At 37.9% G+C, this 25,415-nt stretch overlaps 2 protein-coding genes across 2 annotated transcripts in view; one reads left to right on the forward strand and one right to left on the reverse strand.

Moving 5' to 3' along the window:
- LOC132861210 (uncharacterized) overlaps positions 1–25,415 on the forward strand; it is a 192,152-nt gene that overhangs the window by 137,261 nt on the left and 29,476 nt on the right. The window lies entirely within an intron of this gene.
- Positions 1–25,415, reverse strand: part of LOC132861207 (uncharacterized) — a 36,542-nt gene that overhangs the window by 7,026 nt on the left and 4,101 nt on the right. Inside the window, exons 4-8 of the mRNA XM_060892618.1 lie at positions 24,282–24,599; positions 23,661–23,903; positions 22,543–22,860; positions 21,956–22,198; positions 8,210–8,524 (exon numbers count right to left, since the gene is read on the reverse strand). Of these exons, the coding sequence (XP_060748601.1) occupies positions 8,210–8,524; positions 21,956–22,198; positions 22,543–22,860; positions 23,661–23,903; positions 24,282–24,599 (1,437 nt within the window). The remainder of the gene's footprint in view (positions 1–8,209; positions 8,525–21,955; positions 22,199–22,542; positions 22,861–23,660; positions 23,904–24,281; positions 24,600–25,415) is intronic.

A 25,415-nucleotide genomic window follows, 5' to 3' on the forward strand; every position in this document is an offset into this window, starting at 1 on the left:
TCCTAGTGTTTTTGTTTAGAGTTGTCCTGCTTCACATATTTAGTTCTTTTTGCACATTATAATAAATAGAATCTGCACTTACATCTGCCTTTGTTTGTAAGTATTACCCTTCCATTTAATCCTGATATCCTGAGTTTGACATTTTCCATGTTTATTTCAGATAAATGTGAAAATGATTAAAAATCAATAATTCATAATTTATTTATTTATTTCTTCATTTAATTGTTTTATTTTTAGAACCAAGCACTGCAATTGCTCTTCCCCAGGAACACAAGCCGAGAGACTTTATAATTTTATTATTCAAAAGCAAATATAATAACAGAAGTTTTGGAGAGTTACAGCAATATGTTCTCCATTCATTATTACAATATAGAACAAATTTGAAATGTATATGTAAACTTTTAAAAAACAACAAAAAACACATTGACTTTGCTGACTGATCAACTAAGTTTCTGCCCATGAGTTAACAGGGGTGTAAAACCCCATGTGTTAATTCTTAAGGCACGATATCACACACACTCAAGACCGCACAATATCACACATACGCATGAACACAGTCAAACTGAACAAAACAATTTTTTGGTATTATTTCAAAGAAAACAAAAAGGAAATGTGCTCTAGTCTTATATTGTGATATATAACAAAGTACATTAATAATAAAATGAAATTATTTTTATAATAAACAAAATAAATTTTTAAAAATATCATTTTAACAAATACAAGCCACAGAAATTGAAATCAATTCAATAGAAAGTTTTAGACAAACTGAAAATGCATTTAGAGCTGAACAATGTTAGACATTTTGATCATATTTTTCACTCACGTAACACTTAAAAAAATGGTAGAAAACAGACTCATAAAAAACTGACACTTCTTCTGTACAGCTTTTTTTTTTTAAAGAGAAGCTGAAATGTTGGTGTTAAAATAATTTATCAACTCAGTGTGTGAGCTGCTTAGGAAGCTGCAGCTGTGTGGGTTCAACACTAAAAACTGCAACAAGAAACTTCCTTTTTATTTTCTCTTCTTTTTCATTTTCATCTAGACCCAAAAACCTTACATGAGATACAGAAAGCACAGACAAAACTCCACACAAACAGTTACCTGAGCTCTAGACAGGAAGACAGACAAACTATTGTCTGAAAAATCAGCAATTGCAAAACCAGATACTGTAACAGTTTTACTGTAAGTGGAGTTTAGTTTGTATGGGTGGAATTTCAACAACTTCCTCTACCAGGATGATCATAGTAAACAAAGCTATGTACATATAAATACTAAACAAATATAAAACTATGTTAATGATGCATCTTTAGACAGGCTGAGTTTGGGTTACTCACTAACTGCGCTTGACCTCTGAGTACACACAATCTTCTTGTACTTTGGGCAGCTTGCTCTTTTTTTGTGCAGGAGTGTTAAACACCAGCTCTCCGTACTGCACATCGTCCTCTTTCTTCTTCTGATTGGATGTGACCACCGTGCCGTACTCCACACCCTCGTTCTGCACTGGGGCTGAACCACAAAACAACACAGAGAAATCGCTGATGAAATCAATTTGATTAATGTACTTAGTATTAAACAGGCTTTTAACTTATAATAACATTAAACAGCATTAAACATTTCAGATTTCCTTATTTTATTATGTGGCCGTACTAATGAACCCATCACAACTTTGTGTGTACTAAAGTGTAATAAATCAATGAAAGGCATTTGGATTAATCCAGTGCATATATTATTAAAGTGTGGTGAAGTCTTACACGTGCTGGGTCTTGTGTCTGTCCTGTTCCTGGCTGAGTGGGTGACCTCCACGTACACAAGCTGCATGCTGTCCTGAGAAGGGGCTGTCAACAAAACACACATCTATTAAACTCCATATTGAAAACTCCTGTACATCTGGCACATGATTGGTTGTTACAAAATAATTATAAAGCACAAATTATAAAAGCATACAAATACAGATCAAGAACAAACTTAAAAAAATAAGTGACATGAATAAATGCCAGACAACAAATATGACACGATTTTGTCCAAACTCTGCAAAAACACAGATTGCTTCTGACCTTTGATCCTTAGGCCTTGTCTCTTCTTGTAGACACAAAACACTAAGACAGCTAGTACAATGAGAATCAGACAAACTGAGCTCAGGATCAGCAGAATGACGTCTACAAGACAAAAACATTTCAGTCATTTAAGTTGTTGATATGTAAAGAGAAATTCAGGCCATGACATTAATAACAACGATGCTGCCAAGTTATAATGAAAACAAACAGAATTTGAACTATATTTAACATGACAAAGTGTTTCATGCAGTAATTCCTCTTTTATTCAGTAGCACATGACTTCATTAACACATGACTCATCTCTGATCTTATCTACTAGGTAATAAAGCCATGTCTTTCTGTTCTGTTAACTTCACGTCACGTTCACATTCTGAGGTCACGCACACAGCTGTAATGTGTCATTAATACTGTAATTCATTAGGTGTAAGTTTATTTTTTGGATAAGAAATCATGATTATTAATATCGAGTTCATTGCATGTCTTTTATTGTATTATATGTACTAGTTGTCTTTTCTCATTTTAAGATGTCTTTTTTTTGGTACAGAAGTGTTGGCGTGAATGTGACATACACACAAGCACACACACGAATGCACTTTGTTTATTTGAACAAGTTAATGACCAGTTGATTTTATGACAATGATTAAGTTAGACTTTACACAAAATAATGGGTTTGTCTGCATCACATTCGGTCACATGCAAATGATCTGCATCTATTTTTTTCTCAGAATGCATGAGAGGTAACAGTAATGCCTCATCATTAACTAAAATAAACAACAAACAACCAAAAAAAAAAAAAGACAAACTCACCAATACAATCCGGGAGTTTAATTGAATTGTGCTCACCACTGATGTGATTTTCTACATGACAGGTGACATTATTATTATTATGTATTTTATCCAGTACGAGAGTTTTGTTGTCGTCCTCCAACCGAAGTCCAGCTGAAGTGAAGGTTGTCTCCATCAGCAGAACAGAACACTTTCCTGACTTTGAAGAACAAGCAGCTGTAGGACAATTTCACTGAGGACACCTGAGCTGTAGATTAGAGATAAACACCTCAGAATAAATTAGTAAATACATTATCAAACCAGAAATACAGCAACATAATCTCAAAAATAGATATGGTATAACAATTATATATTTCTAACAACATAAAACCCCAAATTGTTTTTGTTAATCTGTTAAGTATGTACATTTCTGCATATTAATTAGATGGAGCCTCATTTGCATAAATAAATATGAAAACATATAACAAAATCTTGAGAGTGTGTATAAATGTTTATTTTTTATACATTAATGAAATAACTTGTAGTGCTGTGTGATGTGATTAGAGGTTGTTTGGTCCTACAACATTGGAGGTAGGACCAAACAACCTGTAATTTGACTTTTTTTGACTTTTTTGTGATCACGAACTACATGACAGCTTCACCTGCCTGCGATAGTGATGCCTCTCTCCCAGATGTGCTGAATGACTTCTACGCTCGATTTGAGGTGCAAAACAATGTAAAGGCAAGGACGATCCCTCTGTTTATTCACGGCCGACGTGAGGAGAACTCTATTGTCCCCGTCCCAAAGAAATCTACAGTGTCCTGCCTCAGTGACTATTGTCCGGTTGCACTCACATCCATCGTTATGAATTTCTTCAAGAAGCTCATCATGAGCCACATCAAGACCCATTTACCAAACTCACTGGACCCCCGACAGTCCGCATATCGTCCAAAACACTCCACAGACGATGCCATTGTCACAGCCATTCATTTAGCCCTCACCCAACTGGACAATAAAGACACATAGGTACGAATGCTGTTCATAGACTTTAGTTCAGCATTCAACACAATCATCCCTTAGCACCTGATAGGGTAGCTGAGCCTGCTGGGACTAAACATCTTCCTCTGCAACTAGATCCTGGACTTCCTGACTGGGAGACCTCAGTCAGTCCGGATTGGGAACAGCATGACTAACACCACCACACAGAGCACTGGAGCCTCTCAGGGCTGCGTGCTCAGTCCACTGCAGTTCACCTTGCTGACTCACGACTGTGCAGCAATGCACAGATTGAACGCAGATGACACGACTGTGGTGGGTCTCATCAGCAAGAACGACAAGTCAGCATACAGAGAGGAGGTGCAACAGCTAACTGCCTTGTGTAGAGCCAACAACCTCTGAATGTTGATAAAACTAAAGAGATGGTTGTTGACTTCAGGAGAGCACAGAGTGAACACTCTCCACTGAACAATCGACGGCTCATATGTAGAGATCATCAAGAGCACCAAATTTCTTGGTGTTCATCTAGCGGAGAACTTCACCTGGTCACTCAACACCAGCTCCATCACCAAGAAAGCCCAGCAGCGTCTCTACTTCTTACGAAGGCTGAGAAAGGCACATCTCCCTCCCCTCATCCTGACTACGTTTTACAGAAGGACCATTGAGAGCATTCTGAGCAGCTGCATCACTGTCTGGTTTGGGAACTGCACCATCTCGGATCGCAAGACCCTGCAGCGGATAGTGAGGACAGCTGAGAAGATCATCGGAGTCTCTCTTCCTTCAATCATTGACATTTACACAACACATTGCATCTGCAAAGCCAACAGCATTGTGCATGACCCCACACACCCCTTACACACACTCTTCACCCTCTTGCCATCTGGAGAAAGGTACCAAAGCATTTGGGCCCTCATGACCAGACTGTGTAACAGTTTCTTTCAACAAGCCATAAGACAACTCAATAATTGAACTGAACTGTACCAAGCACAACACACACACACACACACAAACACACACACACACACATATGCACAATCAACTGTATGGACTGCAATGACCCACACCAAATACACACTCTTCCAATTTACATCCATGTCTACATCACCATCATAACAAACAGTTTACATGCTGTTTTGCACACTTTTTTTGCTCTTTGCACATGCTGTCTCACATTTCATTCGATTGCTGTTTTGCACAATACCTTACGATACCTCATGTAACTGCTGCTATAATACTAATGTGTTCCTTCCAGTATTTCTGCACACGTAATATTGATTGAATATTCAGTATTTACACTGGTCAGCGCTGTTTTTGTCTATTGGCTTTTGTCTATTGTCTTGTATTTTTTGTTTGCAGTCTTTTGCCCTGCACTTTTTTGTCATTTGTCCTGAACTGTCTTGTTTGTCTTTTGTCCTGCACTGTTTGCACCAGGTTGCACAGATGCACTTTATGTATCTAAGACTAACTTACTAAGTCCTTCGCTCTGTCTTTGTTCTATGTAGCTCCCTGATCCTGGAGAAACGTTGTCTCATTTCACTGTGTACTGCAACAGCTATATATGGTTGAAATGCCAATAAAAGCTTCTTGACTTGACTTGGTGACATTCTTCCTGTCACTGATCCTCCTTAACTGTATGCTACAGTATATAGAGACAATAGAACAGTCTAGAACACATTAGTGTGTAGGTTTTATTTCAGCATTTACACATATTACATAGGACTTAAATTTATAACTTGATTTACATTTCAAAAATATTTAATATTGTATTAAATTTGTGCTTTTGTAGCATCAAAGCATTACATTGTGGTTAGAAAATTAGAAGTAAAACATGAACAAAATTAGCACTTAGCATTATATATGAATAATGAGGCTGAATAATTTTTTTTAAAACACAGAGCAAATAATCCAAAACAGAGAGCAATAGCAATGACGGTAAGCAGATAGCACTGTTACACTGTTATGGTAATGGTTCCATTTTTATCAGGTTTTAGTCTGGATGAGACGGGGAACGATGCCTGCTCATATAGACGAGATCAGCCACAGACTGCCTCTTCTAATCCTTGTTCAGGGTTACAGAGCTTCCTGGTCCTGGCTTTTGGATGGAAAAAAAAGTTGATCAGCTTTAGACAATACATCAGTTTTAGACATTCAGTTTTCTAGTTGTTCCTGGTCTTCTGTTTTTACACATTAGCACATACTTTAAACTAAAATTTGGACTTTGGTAATATGTTAATTTTCTAAGCTAACAAGTATTAAAGTCTTACTCTCTGGTGTCCTCTGTTTCCTGTAGATTCTGGGGTAAATGTACAGTGTGCCCACTAACACAGACAGCAGGATGATGACCTCGAACAGCCACACGAGCACAAACACAATCATCATGAATTCTGTTAGAGAGAGAGAGAGAGAGAGAGAGAGAGAGAGAGAGAGAGAGAGAGAGCGCAACTGCTCATATTAAGCAGATCATTGATAAAAAATCAACACGATTTAATAGGAACACCTGGAAATATGTGTCAGCAGCGCAGCAGGTAAAGAACATCTCTTAATGTTCACCTATTGATCTCTATGACTTTAACCATGGCATTGTTTTACACCTTGATGAGAGACATAGAGACTGTTGTATGTAAAAATCCCACAAGATCTACAGTTTATGCAGCTCATCTGGTACCATCAACAATGCAACAATAAAAGTCAAAGAAATCAAACACATGATTGGCTGATTAGATAACTTCATGAATGTCTACAGGTGTTTCTAATAAAGTGGATGGTGCAGGAAAGTAAGAATCACTGCACAATAGTGTTAGTGATATTTATTATTATTGGTTTTACAGTATTAGATTAATTTGTTACTTAGAAAGACAAACTCACCAATACATGTCGGGAGGTTAATTGAATTGTGCAAACGACTGATGTGATTTTCTACATGACAGGTGACATTATTATTATTATGTATTTTATCCAGTACGAGAGTTTTGTTGTCGTTCTCCAACCGAGTGTTTAACGCAGAAGTCCAGCTGAAGTGAAGGTTGTCTCCATCAGCAGAACAGAACACTTTCATGACTCCAGAGGACAAGCAGCTGTAGGACAATTTCACTGAGGACACCTGAGCTGTAGATTAGAGATAAACACCTCGGGATGAATTACTACAGAAGCCATAACAATCAAACACATAATCAAACCAAAAATATCAGAGGAAACAAAAAAAAAAAACAGCAACATAAACTCAAATATACAGGTGCTGGTCCTACAATTAGAATATCATCAAAAAGTTGATTTATTTCACAAATTCCATTCAGAAAGTGAAACTTGTATATTATTTTCATTCATTACACACAGACTGATATATTTCAAATGTTTATTTCTTTTAATTTTGATGATTATAACCGACAACTAAGGAAAATCCCAAATTCTGTATGTCAGAAAATTAGAATATTACTTAAGACCAATACAAAGAAAGGATTTTTAGAAATCTGGGCCAACTGAAAAGTATGAGCATGTACAGCACTCAATACTTAGTTTGGGCTCCTTTTGCCTGGATTACTGCAGCAATGCGGCGTGGCATGGAGTCAATCAGTCTGTGGCACTGATCAGGTGTTATGAGAGCCCAGGTTGCTCTGATAGTGGCCTTCAGCTCTTCTGCATTGTTGGGTCTGGCATATCGCATCTTCCTCTTCACAATACCCCATAGATTTTCTATGTGGTTAAGGTCAAGTGAGTTTGCTGGCCAATTAAGAACAGGGATCCCATGGTCCTTATACCATGTACTGGTAGCTTTGGCACTGTGTGCAGGTGCCAAGTCCTGTTGGAAAATGAAATCTGCATCTCCATAAAGTTGGGGCTCTCTCTCTCTGCCATGGGCCATGATGGTGTAAAATGTGTCTTATACTGTGGTTTTTTGGGGCTCTCTGCCATGGGCCATGATGGCGCTCCTGTTTCTAGATACACTGATTAATTTGGTTCGGGAGAAGAGATAAAAGCCCGCCAAAAGCACACTGACAATAGATTGGTTGACTTACCGAAACAGGCCAAGCAGGATGCTCTCTGTCTTACATGCGCTTAATGAGGCACACGCGCACACACACACACACACACACACACACACACAAACACGCACGCAAGGTCTCTCGCTTCCCCTCCCTCTCTGCCGTGCGCGCGCTACAAGGTTTTAGCACAGTCTCTGTCGCGCATGTGCGCTCTTGTTTGCTCGCTCTAGATTCCGGGAGATTTTAAGTAATTTGTGGGCATCAGGGAGCCGATATCAATATGCGGGAGACTCCCGGAACTTCCGGGACACTTGGGATGTTTGCTACAGTGTGGATGAATGTTTATATTTTATACATGTATGAAATAACTTGTAGTGTGCTGTGTGATGTGATTAGAGGTTGTGTGGTCCTACCTTCAATGTTCACCTGGAGAGTAGAACTGCCTTTACTTCTCCCGTCTACATCAAAGATGAGTAATGTGTATGTTCCAGAGTCGCTCCTCTCTGCACTGGTTAGTATCATAGTTTTATTATCATTAACAAACTGCCATCTTGATTCACGTGGTGTTGGTGGGGAACTTTGGGTTTTTCTATATCTTAAAATTAAACTAGTGGTCTTTAGGTCAAACCCATCCTCCAGCGGCATTTGCAGGTGCAGTCGTTGTCCCACAGCTACATAACACGGTTTAATCTGATTAAATCTACAGACATGATCCTGAAACAGTGAACCTGCAGAGGAAGAAAAAATCATCAGCATTCTGTTAATATTATTGTAAACTGAAACACACCTCTGATCTGTGTAAACTTCAAAAGTCTGTGTTTATCTTCTGCAAGTGATTTACTTATTTGTTGGATTTTATTAAAAAAAAAGGCAGACAAACAATATTGATAACAGCATCAGTGAATTGAGTATAAATAAATTAAATTTCAGCAAACTGTTGTCTCTCACTGAAAATTGTGTTCCCCATGAAATTAGCATTTTTTCCAACATAATCCAAAGAAATTTTAGTTATATATGGAGCATGAAAAATGACACAATATAGACAATTCTATATTACACATACATATTACTATATTACATATACATATATGACAATAATATTATTGTAAACTGAAACTGAAACACACCTATGATCTGTGTAAACTTCAAAACAGTATCTTCTCCAAGTGATTATTTACATATGTAATAGGTATCTATTTATACTGTATATAATCTTAAGTGGTTGTATTTGTAATACTTTTATTTTGACAAGTAATCCAACTTGCATTCCCAGAAGTACAGCGGTAGAGAGAGAGAAAGAGACTAGTGATGGGAAGTTCGGTTCTTTTCCGCAAACCGGTTCTTTCGGACAGTTCGTTTTAATGAACCAGTTCAATAATCCAGATCACCAGTTCTTTTACGTCCTGACGTAATGACGTAAATTCCTTCATCCTGCCGCTGCCGGCAGATATTAATACAATCAATTTAACACAAGTTCTTTGTAATCATAATTTTAGTTGAATATGTTTCTTACATTTAGGTTTTGCAACTAAAACACCCAGTACAGGCATTGATGTGCAAACGTGGATGTTTTACGTGTCTTAAAGATTTAAAGTTAATAAACTAATCTTCATCAACTTACAAAAACTTACAAAAAAAGCATAATTTTGAAATGTTTATTTCGCTCCATCAGTTGTTTCAAAAACTAATTCAACTGAGTTAAACACTCATACGTTGATAAGACATTAAATCATAACCATTTCTATTTGTTGCTGTATCAGTTCAGTGATTTACGCATGCGCAGTAACAACAGCTCATCGGTACTCAGTATGTCGGACGCGTCCGAAAGAAACAGTTCTCAGTTCAGTGTACTGATGATTCGCTGTATCAGTTCAGTGATTCAAGCATGCTCACTATCAACAGCTCATCGGTTCTCTGACGCGTCCGAAAGAAACAGTTCTCAGTTCAGTGCACTGATGATTCGCTGTATCAGTTCAGTGATTCAAGCATGCACAGTATCAACAGCTCATCGGTTCTCTGACGCGTCCGAAAGAAACAGTTCTCAGTTCAGTGTACTGATGATTCGCTGTATCGGTCCAGTGATTCACGCATGCGCAGTATCAACAGCTCGAGCTCACAGTTCTCTCAGCACAACATGTCTCAGTTCAGTGTACAGGAGTTACATATACTCCTGGATATTAGTATATTTAGAGTCGGAGGGGCTGTCAGGCATGACCAAAAGTGACGAAACTTTAGTAACTTGTGGATCAGCGCTGACTCACGACGCGAACTGTTTAGAACGAATCAGTCCGATTTGGTGAACTGGTTCATCCAGTTCACTAAAAAGAACCGGTTCAAAAGAACGATTCAGTACTAAGTTAACAGTACTAAGTTACAGTGTGGATAGTGACCCGTGTTCTTTAGTTAAAAAAAAGGGGGGGTTTTATTAGTATTCGTTCCTACAAGATGTGTTAGCGGTTAGCATGACGCCATGACATATTGTGAATGCCATTGTCTTTAAACACAGTCGTTAAAATTTATTTACGATTAAAATGGCAGGAAAATCATTCTAACATCACAGTTGATTAAAGGATAAATGATATTTCAGAAAACTGTTGTAAGTCTTTTTCTGAGGTAGAATTTCTCCACCATCATCCAAAGTCTATTTTACAAATAAAGCAACATTGCATAAAATAGATGATGCGCCATTTGCATGAAAGCACAGAAAATAGCTACAGAAAATATGCTACGCTCATAGATATCTATACTAGATGTCGCCTTGGGGTCCTAAAAATGCATCAAAACCGCTGCCATCTTTGTACAGGTGTCTTGTACTTCAAATTCATGGACGATGTCGAATTTCTGTGCTGCATATGGTTGTTCAACCGAACGAAACATAAAAACCAGACAGCAAGGGATTACATTTCACAAGTGAGAATGTGTTTTATGATATTGAATGTTAGGAAATTATATTTCTTGTTCCGTTGGTTTGTTTTAGTCCTTGGTTAACGAACACAGCTAATCCATGCTAGTTACCTATCAGTTTTTGACAGTTAGGAAAACCAAAAACGTTTGTGATTCCGAAGCTCTTAATAAGGACATTAAAATGGACCCATGTTTTTTTTTGCTTAAAGGTGAAATGACCCAACTTTATGTATGTTTTGTAAGATTCCCTTATCTGTCAAACATATTTTATTAGATTGTACTGGACTTAACACACAAGTTCAGCCTCAAAGTCAAACTTTGTTTTTTTTTTGGTTTATGTGACTTTAGTACATACTTATTTAATGTGGCAAAAGTATTGTGGGACAGGAACAAAAAAAAGGATGAACGGTCTTTGGCACCTCAACTATCTAACTCTCATTTGAAGTTTACTCAAGTGGAATAATGTAACTAATAAACTTACACCTACTAGCACTATGCATTATATTTTGAAAAAGTAGATTATCTTAATATCAAAACCTTAAATTTTCTCTGGACTTAATGATAAATACATGTCTGACCGTTGGAACGAACTAAAAAAAAAAATATAAAATCGCATTTATGACGATTTATGGTGATTTTATTTCTTTGCCTACATTGGCGCTGATACATTAAGAGGAGGGGGTCCCCTGTACCAAGATGGCGGCTCTATTGACGCATTCGTTCCAATGTACTGCCGTACCCAAGGCGACATTGTAGATGTACAGTAGATATCTATGTGCTATGCTAGATTATGCTATGCTAGGTTATGTTATGTTATGCTAGGTTATGCTATGTTTTGCTATGCTATGTTGTGCTGTTATGCTAGGTCATGCGATGTTATGCTATGCCATGTTATGCTACGCTATGCTAGGTTATGCTATGCTACGTCATGTTATGTTATGCTAGGTTATGCTATGCCTTGCTATATTATGTTATGCTAGTTTGTTATGCATTGCGATGTTATGCGATGCAAAGTTATGCTACGTTATGCTATGCCATGTTATGCTATGCTATGCATGTCACAATGGGTCATGATTTGCTTTGCTTTGCTTTGCTTTATGCTATTTAACGTTTAATCATAGACTTGTCAGCTCCACATAACAACGGACATGTTCCAAGCATTATAACAGCTTGATTTTTCGCCCTAATTTCCATATTTTGTGCTTCGGTTGACATGCTATCCAGTTCATTAAAACAGTTTCAGGCATTCAATTTCATCTAAGATGCATGGATCCATCCGTCCGCAGTCTGCTGGGGCATCCATCTATCCGCTTGCTCCTCGACGGCATAAAAAAAGCACCAAAAGGGTTGGCGAATTCACTACACGCAATAATAATTTTGATGCCTCCTATGACCTCAAGCCATTCCTGCGGCCTCTCATCAGAGCTACATGTCTCACTCCTTTCGTATCGGAGCAGCTACAACAGCAGCCTCAGTTACAACGATTCCCACATTGAAAAGTCTGGTACGATGGTCTTCCGCAACATACGAAAGTTGCGTTCGTCCAGGAATCAAGGACATTTTAGATGCGCAAAAGTCATGGATTTAGTGGATATACAACATGCTCGTTGTATATTGCTGCTGCAGGGGTGTATTATGCTTCCCCCTTTATGATTCTCACTTAGCTTTAACCGATTACAGCAACACGCTTGTTGCAAATATGCCGCCATTTGCTCAGCCCAGGACGACGCTTCCCCTGATCGTTGATTAGCTCTGAATTTACTAGCTGTTATACTGCAACAGTTACGTTGGGAGTTTTTAATTTTGGCATATGGTTTGTTTTGGGGGTCTATTATTTTCTAGTTGCTGGACGGGCACATAGATTTTTGCCCAGAACAGAACCATACCGCCAACACTAACTGTATGCATATCATCTAATCAATTCTCATTTGACAAAGTGGTCCTGAATGAACTGATCTCACAGGTTTAAACTACATTTAGACCATTTCTCATTTCATAAAGCAGAAACTGTACAACTGCACTTGTAGTAAATAAATGAATCATGCATTATTAGAGGATAAAACTTACCCATGACAACGTGGGTGTAAATCAACAGGACTCCAAAAATGACCTGTATTCTCATTTTGTCCAGAGAACAATCCTCTCTCTGTACTTGATGGAGATCTTGGACCTGAGTGATGAACGACTACAAAAGCAAGATGAAGCTTCTTTTAGAGAACTAATAATACTTTACTGAGAAACAGGAAGTCCCATATACCCATAAAGCAGCCCTGTGGTTTGTTCGTCTTGTCTGAGGAAATATTTTACTCACTCATACTTACATGGTCATACAAGGTCTATAAACCCCTCACAAAAGCCTGGTCCTTTTTAGGTCTCATCATTGTTGTGTTTCCCATTTCTCCCATGATCACGTTCTCCTGTGTTGGATTATCACTTTAGTGCCACATCATTTAAGTTATAGTTAGTATAGTTAGTTAGTTGTCCTGCTTCACATATTTAGTTCTTTTTGCACATTATAATAAATAGAATCTGCACTTACATCTGCCTTTGTTTGTAAGTATTACCCTTCCATTTAATCCTGATATCCTGAGTTTGACATTTTCCATGTTTATTTCAGATAAATGTGAAAATGATTAAAAATCAATTATTCGTAATTTATTTATTTATTTCTTCATTTAATTGTTTTTTTTTTTTTTGGAACCAAGCACTGCAATTGCTCTTCACCAGGAACACAAGCCGAGAGACTTTATAATTTTATTATTCAAAAGCAAATATAATAACAGAAGTTTTGGAGAGTTACAGCAATATGTTCTCCATTCATTATTACAATATGGAACAAATTAGAAATGTATATGTAAACTTTTAAAAAACAACAAAAAAACACATTGACTTGACTGACTGATCAACTAAGTTTCTGCCCATGAGTTAACAGGGGTGTAAAACCCCATGTGTTAATTCTTAAGGCACGATATCACACACACTCATGAACACAGTCAAACTGAACAAAATCTTTTTTTTGGCATTATTTCAAAGAAAACAAAGAGGAAATGTGCTCTAGTCTTATATAGTTATAGACAATACAGTACATTAATAATAAAATGAACTTATTTTTACAATAAACAAAATTTTTAAAATTATCATTTTAACAAATACAAGCCACAGAAATTTAAATCAGTTCAACAGAAAATTGTAGACTTAAACTGAAAATGCATTTAGAGCTGAACAATTTTAGACATTTTGATCAAATATTTCTCTCATGTAATACTTAAAAAATGGTAGAAAACTGCGTCATGAAAAACTGATCCTTCTTCTGAACAGCTTTTTTTTTTTTTTTTTAAAGAGAAGCTGAAATGTTGGTGTTAGGAAGCTGCAGTTTTGTGGGTTCAACACTAAAAACTGCAACAAGAAACTTCCTTTTTATTTTCTCTTCTTTTTCATTTTCATCTAGACCCAAAAGCCTTACATATGATTAAAGACCATGGTGATGGCATAAGTGTGTCTACAAGTAGGAAAAGAAAACAAGAAAAACAATAGCAAAACTTATTTCTTTATATTAAACCCAATTTTAGGTACATTTACTTATTTTAAATATTATATACTATAGACAGATATTTCTGCTTATTTATATTTAAGCCTTTATTTCTAAACAAGTATAAAGATATTTGTTAAGATCTCAGTGGATGAGTGTGATGTGGTGATATGTGTGTGTGTGTGTGTGTGTGTGTGTGTATGTGTGTGTGTGTGTGTGTGTGTGTGTGTGTGTGTGTGTGTGTGTGTGTGTGTGTGTGTGTATGTGTGTGTGTGTGTGTGTGATGTGAGGGTAGTGGTAGCTCAAGTGGTTAAGGCTCGGGGTTGTTAAGGCTCAAGCCCCAGCAATGCCAAGCTGCCACTGTTGGGCCCTTAAACAAGGCCCTTAACCCTCCCTGCTCCAGGGTGCTGTATCGTGACTGACCCTGTGCTCTGACCTCAAATTCCAAAGCTGGGATTTCTGAAGAAAGAATTTCACTGTGCTGTAATGTATATGTGATAAAAATAAAGGCTTTTTCATTAAAGTAAGTAACTAACACTATGAACACTGTTACAAAATACTGGATTTAAAATGGCAACTGATGCATTACATTTAAACAGCAAAAGAAGGTATACATTCTTTAATGTCTTTTTTTGTACACATTTAATAGTGGTCAATGATGTGTAGTCTCTTACAGTCCTCTGCAATGTCTCTCTAAGTGCATGTGCACGTTTAGTGAAGGTGAGCTGTGGTAGCTCAGTGGTTAAGGTGTTCGACTACTGATCGGAAGGTCATTGGTTTGAATCCCAGGTCCACCAAGTTGCCACTGCAGGGCCCCTGAGCAAGGCCTTTAACCCTCAATTGCTCAGGTGTATAAACTAAAATGTAAGTCACTCTGGATAAGAGTGTCTGGTAAATGTAAAGTATGAGTGGAAACTCTCTTTTAGTAACCCCACAAAAAGAGTTATCTTGTCTAATGTCTCCCCTTATATAGATAATAATGTACTGACTGAACAACTGACTAGATCTGGGAAACCAGTGTCAGAAATAAAACTGATCCCAACAGGCTGTAAAGACCCTGAGCTGGGGCACATTTTGTTTAATAGAAGACGTGTACATGATTTTAAACAGCAGGGATGAAGACCTGAACATTGTGTTTAAAATAAATGTAAATGGGGAGGAATTTGTTAAACTTATGGAGTGTTGAAGTGTTTTGGGTGGTCAGGAGGGACATGTGATCAGGAACTGTCCTGAGAAAGAGGTTGAAGTTAGTCAGAAGACAAAAATACAAAAAGAAAGAGACACACAGGACAATGAAGAGAGCAGTGTACAGACAAGAAGTCAGGAAGAAATAAAACAGCAAAGAAGTAACACTGAAGGTCAAGAAGAAGAAGAGAAAACAACTGAGCCAGAAGCAGAACAGATGGAGACAGGAAAAGAAAATCCAAAAGTAGACGTTTCCCCAGAAATCAAATATGAACACTTAGAATTCGGGAAACCCTGTAAGCCTGCAGAAATCACCCAATCGCAAGGCGGACTGGCTCTGTCTCCATAGCAACGGATGCTGAGCCTCACGGGTAATGCGGGCGTCCACATTTGCGATTGGATGATTTCTGCAAGCGCAAATTCTAAATGTTCATATTTGATCATTACATTCAAGTAACATTACCTAGGAAGTGGTTTGAGTGCAACGAAGGAGAATTCGTGGCCTGCAGAAATCAGGAGAATCAAATGAAATGGATGGTGACGACGTCGTATTGTTGAATTATCAAGCACACTTTCGTGTTTATGTGTTGAAAGAAAGATGAGGATATCATTAAAAGAGAATCGGCGGTGGGTCATCAGGTAGTTTTAGCTGACGTCTTCAACATAGTAAAAGTAGATAAGGCTCATGGGTACTGTAGTATTTAGTTTACTGTCCGATAGAGATGAGCCGGATACTCGGCTGAAACGAGCATCCGGTACGGATAAAGCACTTCTGCCGAGTACGAGTATTATACGAGTAATACGAGTCAATGTCTGTGGTCGGATTGAATGAAAATCATCATTGGGTAGCTGATTGTGTCAGCGTTCTGTGATAGGCTAGTCACAGTGCCCCTCCCCTACACACATACAGATGTATTGTGTTGCTGTGTGTCGCTCTGCTCACACAGTCACACACAGAACAGCCCTCTGTCTCTCCCTCAGTCACTCGGGTTCGCAGGTCTTTTCCGTTAACCTTTAGGGTTTCTTCAGCTTTTTACTTCGGGTTATAACGTTAATAATACGTACTTACTAACCAGTAGAGTTCTGGTAAACGTGGGTTCGTTCAGACAGACAACTCGCATTGCGTCTCTGCCTGTCGGAATTTATTTTCTTTTTTAAACCTTCAGCTGTCTCTAACCAGTAACCAGACACTGTGTGTCTGACACGTTTTTGCTGTATTTCATAAAAACTTAAAGTTAGTAAGCTAGTGTTATAAATATTACAAATTAATTATTAAGCTACACACACACACACTCACACATACCACACCTGGTGTGGAAATAAAAAAATAAAAAAGAACCAAAAAAAAAAAATCACACTGATCATAAAATAATTAAAAGTTAAAAAAGAAAGGTATGTTGTTCATTACATTTTACTTCATAATTGCACTGCATTGTTTTGTTTTCATTGTTGCAAAACTTGTTCTGTAATATAGTTCGTTTGCTATCGTGATCAAAACCATTGATCTAAAGCTCAATCCTGATGCTGTCCTGTAAATATTTTTTTAATCAGCAATAAATATAACAATTTCTGATCAACCCATATCAATTGCATGCTTAATATAACACACCGGTTAAAGCCCGCCCATTTCAAGTCAAGCCCCGCCTACTTCCGAGTACAGATACAGATACAGATAATTCATATGGTTAACAGATACAGATGCAGATAATGCTGTACTCGCTCATCCCTACTGTCCGATTTGACACACCAAATAGATGGAAAAATGGCTTTTCTCAGAAAAGAAACCAAAGCACGATGGTTAGTACCCTACAGAATATAAAGCAATAAAAACAAGGATAAAATCTCCTGGTTAAATGTTGAGTAATGTAGTGCTTAAAGATTAAAAATGAATAACAAATGAGCAAAAACAATGCTTCTGAGTGGCAGAAAGAAAAACGTGGTGCAGACACGAAAGATGCTTCCTATTGAAATACATTAGATCGAAAGTCGTGCTGAGTGACACGAAAAAAAAGGGAAATTCGTGTCCACGAACACGAATCAAATAGATTACATTTCGTGACCTATGTCACAATCTGCCGTTAGACTGGGTTGCTGGGAAAAGCTCCTGCTCAAGAGTCCAGGGTTTACTAATCTACCCCGGTTACTGCAATATGTTATTGGCAAAGCATCTTAACCCTTAAAAGAGCTCAAAAGGATCAAAAAGTCTTAGGAGTAATGAGGAGGACTTTTAAGAGGCTTTAAGTGATTCTTCAGCAGAAGGGAAAATGGCCAAAAGGTGAAGACGGAGAAGAAATGTACAATATTTAATACTGATAGATGCTATAGATTAGATTGTGTAGGGATTATTTTTGTGAAAAATCATATTAGAGATAACATCTATAATATATTCTATAATCCCTACATGATATAGCCTCAAATATCTTAACATAGAGACAAAGTGAAGCTTATAATAGACCATAAAAGTTCTTCTTTTTTTATTGGACAACCAATGACAGTCTTTAAAAGAATGTGTCATACCTAGTAACAGTGTTTAGTCCCACATCCTCTCTAAGATAAACGTTTGGATTTTCCTTGCTCAGAATTGCTCTGAGATTGGGCTTGAATCACTCTTAAGATAAGATTCCTAGTTTGATTTTTTTAAGCTAAATTAGAAATCATTCGTAGAATATTTATCAATACTGCCCCGATTCTTTTGGTTTCATCCCGATCACAGATGTTAGATCATGTTATTGAATGAATATATTTTTTATTTTATTTTTTTATTTTAAGGCTGTTTATCTGTTTGTGGTCAGTGGTTGCACTTCTGAATGACTGCTAAAGTGAGTGTGCTGCTGAGGACTAGAGACCTAGCAAAGGGCCAAACTGTCCCAAGCCATCAGAGAAGCAAAGCACGCACAAGCCCAGACAATCCACATCCACTTCCAGGACAGCGAAGAAACCCGGCACATGTGGCATACAGGTGATCATGAACTACAAGACAGCTTCACCTGCCTGTGATAGTAATGCCTCCCTCCCAGATGCACTGAATGACTTCTACACTCAGTTGCGGAACAATGTAGCAGGAAGGAAGACCATGCTTTGAGAAGTGCTTTAAGTAGCTCGTCATGAGGCACATCAAGACCCAGTTACCACCCTCACTGGACCCCGTACAGTTTGCATATCGTCCAAACTGCTCTATGGATGACGCCATTGCCTCAGCCTTTCATGTAGCCCTCACCCACCTGGACAATATGGACACTTAAGTACAAATTCTGTTCATGGACTTTAGTTCAGCATTCAACACAATCATCCCTCAGCACCTAATTGAGAAGATGAGCCTGCTGGGACTGAACACCTCCTTCTGCATCTAGATCCTGGACTTCCTGACTGGGAGACCTCAGTCAGTCCGGATCAGGAACAGCATCTCTAGCACCACCACACTGAGTACCGGAGCCCCTTAGGACTGCGTCCTCAGTCCACTGCTGTTCACCATACTGACTCACGACTGTGCAGCAATGCACAGATCGAACCATATCATCAAGTTCGCTGATGACACGACTGTGGTGGGTCATCTGCAAGAACGACAAGTCAGCATACAGAGAGGAGGTGCAACAGCTAACTGCCTTGTGTAGAGCCAACAACCTGTCTCTGAATGTTGATGAAACTAAAGAGATGGTTGTTGACTTCAGGAGAGCATCGACGGATCGTCTGTAAAGATCGTCAAGAGCCCCAAATTTCTTGGTGTTCATCTAGCGGAGAACTTCACCTGGTCAATCAACACCAGCTCCATCAACACGAAAGCCCAGCAGCATCTCATACAAAGGCTGAGAAAAGCCCATCTCCCTCCCCCATCCTGACTACGTTCTACAGAAGGACCATTGAGAGCATTCTGAGCAGCTGCATCACTGTCTGGTTTGGGAACTGCACCATCTCGGATCGCAAGACCATGCAGCGGATAGTGAGGACAGCTAAGAAGATCAGTGGAGTCTCTTTTACTTCTGTCATGGAAATTTACACAACATGTCTTGTTTGTCTTTTGTCCTACACTGTCTTTTTTGTCTTTTGTCCTGCACTGTCTTTTGTCCTGCACTGTTTGCACCAGGTTGCACAGATACACTAGATGAACTTACTAAGTCCTTCGCTCTGTCTTTGTTCTATGTAGCTCCCTGATCCTGGAGAAACGTTGTCTCATTTCACTTTGTACTGCAACAGCTATATATGGTTGAAATGCCAATAAAAGCTTCTTGACTTGACTTGACTTTGTGGCATCAAAGCATTACATTGTAGTTAGAATATTAGAAGTAAAACAAACAAAATTAGCACTCAGCATTATATACTGTATGAATAATGAGGCTGAGTTATTTTTTTAAAAAACACAGAGCAAATAATCCAAAACAGAGAGCAATAGCAAGGTCAGTAAGCAGATAGCACTGTTACACTGTTATGGTAATGATTACAGTTTTATCAGGTTTTAGTCTGGATGAGACGGAGAACGATGCCTGCTCATATAGAGGAGATCAGCCACAGACGGCCTCTTCTAATCCTTGTTCAGGGTTACTGAGCTTCCTGGTCCTGGCTTTTGGATGGAAAAAAAAAAGCTCAGTTGATCAGCTTTAGACAATACATCAGTTTTAGATATTCAGTTTTCTAGTTGTTCCTGGTCTTCTGTTTTTACATATTAACACATACTTTAAACTCAAATAAGGACTTTGGTAATATGTTAATTTTCTAAGCTAACAAGTATTAAAGTCTTACTCTCTGGTGTCCTCTGTTTCCTGTAGATTCTGGGGTAAATGTACAGTGTGCCCACTAACACAGACAGCAGGATGATGACCTCGAAGAGCCACACGAGCACAAACACAATCATGAAATCATGAATGTCTACAGGTGTTTCTAATAAAGTGGATGGTGCAGGAAAGTAAGAAGCCATAACAATCAAACACATAATTAAACCAAAAATATCAGAAGAAATAAAAAAACTGCAACATAAACTCAAACATATATGTGAGAAATAAACATGTAAGTTTCTAACAACATTAAAAGATTGTTTTATGTTGTTTGGTTAATATGTACATTACAAGTTATTTTATACATTTATAATTTAATACATTTATACAATCAGTATTGATTGTTATTTTTTCCATAATCAATCAAAATAACAATCAATAATGATAACAGCATCAATGATTAAGCTTTTTCTACCCAAATATTGTTTGATTGATGAAGGCATTCAATGATAAAAACTATATATTTTACACTTTTGTGCGTTCAGTAAAAGATGACTGATGAGATGTTTGTGAGTGGGATTAGTCAAAAATGTCTGTGTGAGTGTGTGGGGTTAATCACTAGTGTCTGTGTGAGTGTGTGGGATTAATCACTAGTGTCTGTGTGAGTGTGTGGGGTTAATCACTAGTGTCTGTGTGAGTGTGTGGGGTTAATCACTAGTGTCTGTGTGAGTGTGTGGGGTTAATCACTAACGTCGGTGTGAGTGTGTGGGGTCAATCACTAACGTCGGTGTGAGTGTGTGGGGTTAATCACTAACGTCTGTGTGAGTGTGTGGGGTTAATCACTAACGTCTGTGTGAGTGTGTGGGGTTAATCACTAACGTCTGTGTGAGTGTGTGGGGTTAATCACTAACGTCTGTGTGAGTGCGTGGGGTTAATCACTAATGTCTGTGTGAGTGTGTGGGGTTAATCACTAGAGTCTGTGTGAGTGTGTGGGGTTAATCACTAACGTCTGTGTGAGTGTGTGGGGTTAATCACTAACGTCTGTGTGAGTGTGTGGGGTTAATCACTAACGTCTGTGTGAGTGTGTGGGGTTAATCACTAATGTCTGTGTGAGTGTGTGGGGTTAATCACTAACGTCTGTGTGAGTGTGTGGGGTTAATCACTAATGTCTGTGTGAGTGTGTGGGGTTAATCACTAATGTCTGTGTGAGTGTGTGGGGTTAATCACTAATGTCTGTGTGAGTGTGTGGGATTAATCACTAATGTCTGTGTGAGTGTTTGGGGTTAATCACTAATGTCTGTTTGAGTGTGTGGGGTTAATCACTAATGTCTGTGTGAGTGTGTGGGGTTAATCACTAATGTCTGTGTGAGTGTGTGGGGTTAATCACTAATGTCTGTGTGAGTGCGTGGGGTTAATCACTAGTGTCTTTGTGAGTGTGTGGGGTTAATCACTAACGTCGGTGTGAGTGCGTGGGGTTAATCACTAGTGTCTTTGTGAGTGTGTGGGGTTAATCATTAACGTCTGTGTGAGTGTGTGGGGTTAATCACTAATGTCTGTGTGAGTGTGTGGGGTTAATCACTAATGTCTGTGGATGAGTAAAGAGAATTACTCAGTAGTGTCTGTTAAAAGTGGGAGTTAAAATTTATAGAGAAGCAACAATGAGAAATCAAATATTATGAAGGAGCAGGTGGGATTATTTAAGACTGTATGACTGGCAGGATTAGTCAAGGATGTCCTCAGGATGAGTTGGGAACTGTAGGATTTGTCTCTGTGTTCACAAACTGCTGCATTAGAATTTTGTTCATTAAACCATTCTTTATAAAAGACAGACTCACCAGGACATTGGTGGAGTTCAGCAGTATCGTGGTCACGGCTGACATGATTTTCTACATGGCAGGTGATGTTTCCTTGATGGTCTTGTTCCAGTGTAACAGTGCTGGTCCCGTTCTTCAGTTGAGGGAGTGTGTTAAAGTCAGAAGTCCAGCTGAAGTGAAGGTTGTCTCCATCAGCAGAACAGTTCATTTTCATGACTCCATAGGACAAGCAGCTGTAGGTCACTTTCACTGAGGACACCTGAGCTGTAGATTAGAGATAAACACCTCAGAATAAATTACTAAACACATTATCAAACCAGAAATACAAGAACAAATCAGAATCACAACAAAATAATCTCAAAACAAAAAGAGGTAGAGGAACAATGACTTTCTCTTGGGAACTTCTTTAATGTCTGATTTTTTGTAAAATTAAGTATGTACATTTCTGTAATTTTAAGTGGATGAAGCCTCATTTACATCAAAAAATATTAAAATATAAAACAAAATCTTGAGAGAGACTATAGTGTAGATGAATGTTTATATTTTATACATTTATGAAATAACTTGTAGTGTGCTGTGTAATGTGATTAGAGGTTGTGTGGTCCTACCTTCAATGTTCACCTGGAGAGTAGAACTGCCTTTACTTCTCCCGTCTCCATCAAAGATGTTTAAAGTGTATGTTCCAGAGTCGCTCCTCTCTGCACTGGTTAGTATCATAGTTTTATTATCATTAACAAACTGCCATCTTGGAAGACGTGATGTTGGTGTTTTGGAACTTTGGGGTTTTTTATATGTTAAATTTAAACTAGGGGTCTTTAGGTCAAACCCATCCTCCCAGGGCATTTGCAGGTGCAGTCGTTGTCCCACAGCTACATAACACGGTTTAATCTGATTAAATCTACAGACATGATCCTGAAACAGTGAACCTGCAGAGGAAGAAAAAATCATCAGCATTCTGTTAATATTATTGTAAACTGAAACGCACATCTGATCTGTGTAAACTTCAAAACTTTGTGTTTATCTTCTCCAACTGATTTACTTGTTTGCTTCATTTTATTTGGAAAAAATGGTATCAGTGATTAAGCGATAAATAAATATTTCAGCAAACTCTTGGCTTTTATTTAAAATTCTGTTCACCATTAAATTAGCATTTTTCACCAAAATTATCCAAAGACTCGAATTTACTTATATACCAAATACAAAGTGTTATATTATATTATATTATATTATATTATGTATACTGTATATAAAAAACATGATAAATGACACAATATAGATGATGCACCATTTGCCCAAACATATAAAATTTCCAATAAAATATATATTGAATGTTGTAGAATCATACTGTATTGTAGTAGCATATTGTCTTTAAGTATTGTGATTGGATATTTTTGTCAGATAACTTTAGACAACCTTTAATCTACATGTTAACAGAGATGATGTAAAAGAAAAGTCTGCACAGAGTTAAGCATTAGGATCTATTCTGTATGTAAACATGCCATTTTTAAAATAAATTTTAGACAAGAGTGTCTGTGGGAGTGTAAAGTAAACTTAAACTTTTGTTAAGGAGCAGGTGGGATTATTAAAGACTGTATATGAGGACTGGCAGGATTAGTCAAGGCTGTCCTTAGGATGTGTTTGCATCTGGCTGTTTTGTCTCTGTGTTCACAAACTGCTGCATTAGAATTTTGTTCATTAAATCATTCTTTATAAAAGACAGACTCACCAGGACATTGGTGGAGTTCAGCAGTATCGTGGTCACGGCTGACATGATTTTCTACATGGCAGGTGATGTTTCCTTGATGGTCTTGTTCGAGTGTAACAGTGCTGGTCCTGTTCTCCAGTTGAGGGAGTGTGTTAAAGTCAGAAGTCCAGCTGAAGTGAAGGTTGTCTCCATCAGCAGAACAGTTCACTTTCATGACTCCAGAGGACAAGCAGCTGTTGGACACTTTCACTGAGGACACCTGAGCTGTAGATTAGAGATAAACACCTCAGAATAAATTACTAAACACATTATCAAACCAGAAATACAAGAACAAATGAGAAGCACATGAACATAATCTCAAATCAGAAAGAGGTAGAGGAACAATGACTTTATCTTGAGAGCTTCTTTACTTTCTGATAAAGTTTTCAAATCTAACCAAAAATCCTGGATTTTTTTGTAAAAATATGTATGTACATTTCTACATTTTTTAATTAGCTGGAGCCTCATTTACATAAATAAATATTCAAATATTAAAATAACTCTTAAGAGAGACTATAGTGTGGATGAATGTTTATATTTTATACATGTATGAAATAACTTGTAGTGTGCTGTGTGATGTGATTAGAGGTTGTGTGGTCCTACCTTCAATGTTCACCTGGAGAGTAGAACTGCCTTTACTTCTCCCGTCTCCATCAAAGATGTTTAAAGTGTATGTTCCAGAGTCGCTCCTCTCTGCACTGGTTAGTATCATAGTTTTATTATCATTAACAAACTGCCATCTTGAGTGATGTTGTGTTGGTGTTGGGGAACTTTGGTTTTTTCTATATGTTAAATTGAAACTAGGTGTCTTTAGGTCAAACCCATCCTCCCAGGGCATTTGCAGGTACAGTCGTTGTCCCACAGCTACATAACACGGTTTAATCTGATTAAATCTACAGACATGATCCTGAAACAGTGAACCTGCAGGGGAAGAAAAAATCATAAGCATTCTGTTAATATTATTGTAAACTGAAACACACCTCTGATCTGTGTAAACTTCAAACCTGTCTATTTTTATTTTCTCAGTTGATTTACTTAATTTGATTTAATATAGAAAAAATACCAATCAATACTGATAGCATCAGTGATTAAGATTTTTCTACCCAAATATTGTTTGATTTATGAAGGCATTCAATGATATTTTACACTTTTGAGCGTTCAGTTAAAGATGACTGATGAGATGTTTGTGAGTGGGATTAGTCACTAACGTCTGTGTGAGTATGTGGGGTTAATCACTAGTGTCTGTGTGTGTGTGTGGGGTTAATCACTAATGTCTGTGTGAGTGTTTGGGGTTAATCACTATGGTCTGTGTGAGTGTGTGGGGTTAATCACTAACGTCTGTGTGAGTGTGTGGGGTTAATCACTAATGTCTGTGTGAGTGTATGGGGTTAATCACTATGGTCTGTGTGAGTGTGTGGGGTCAATCACTAAGGTCTGTGTGAGTGTGTGGGGTTAATCACTAATGTCTGTGTGAGTGTGTGGGGTTAATTACTAACGTCTGTGTGAGTGTGTGGGGTTAATCACTAATGTCTGTGTGAGTGTGTGGGGTTAATCACTAATGTCTGTGTGAGTGTGTGGGGTTAATCACTAATGTCTGTGGATGAGTAAAGAGAATTACTCAGTAGTGTCTGTTAAAAGTGGGAGTTAAAATTTATAGAGGAGCAACAATGAGAAATCAAATATTATGAAGGAGCAGGTGGGATTATTTAAGACTGTATGACTGGCAGGATTAGTCAA

This window comes from Tachysurus vachellii, chromosome 18 (assembly GCF_030014155.1).
Source record: "Tachysurus vachellii isolate PV-2020 chromosome 18, HZAU_Pvac_v1, whole genome shotgun sequence".
NCBI lineage: Eukaryota > Metazoa > Chordata > Actinopteri > Siluriformes > Bagridae > Tachysurus > Tachysurus vachellii.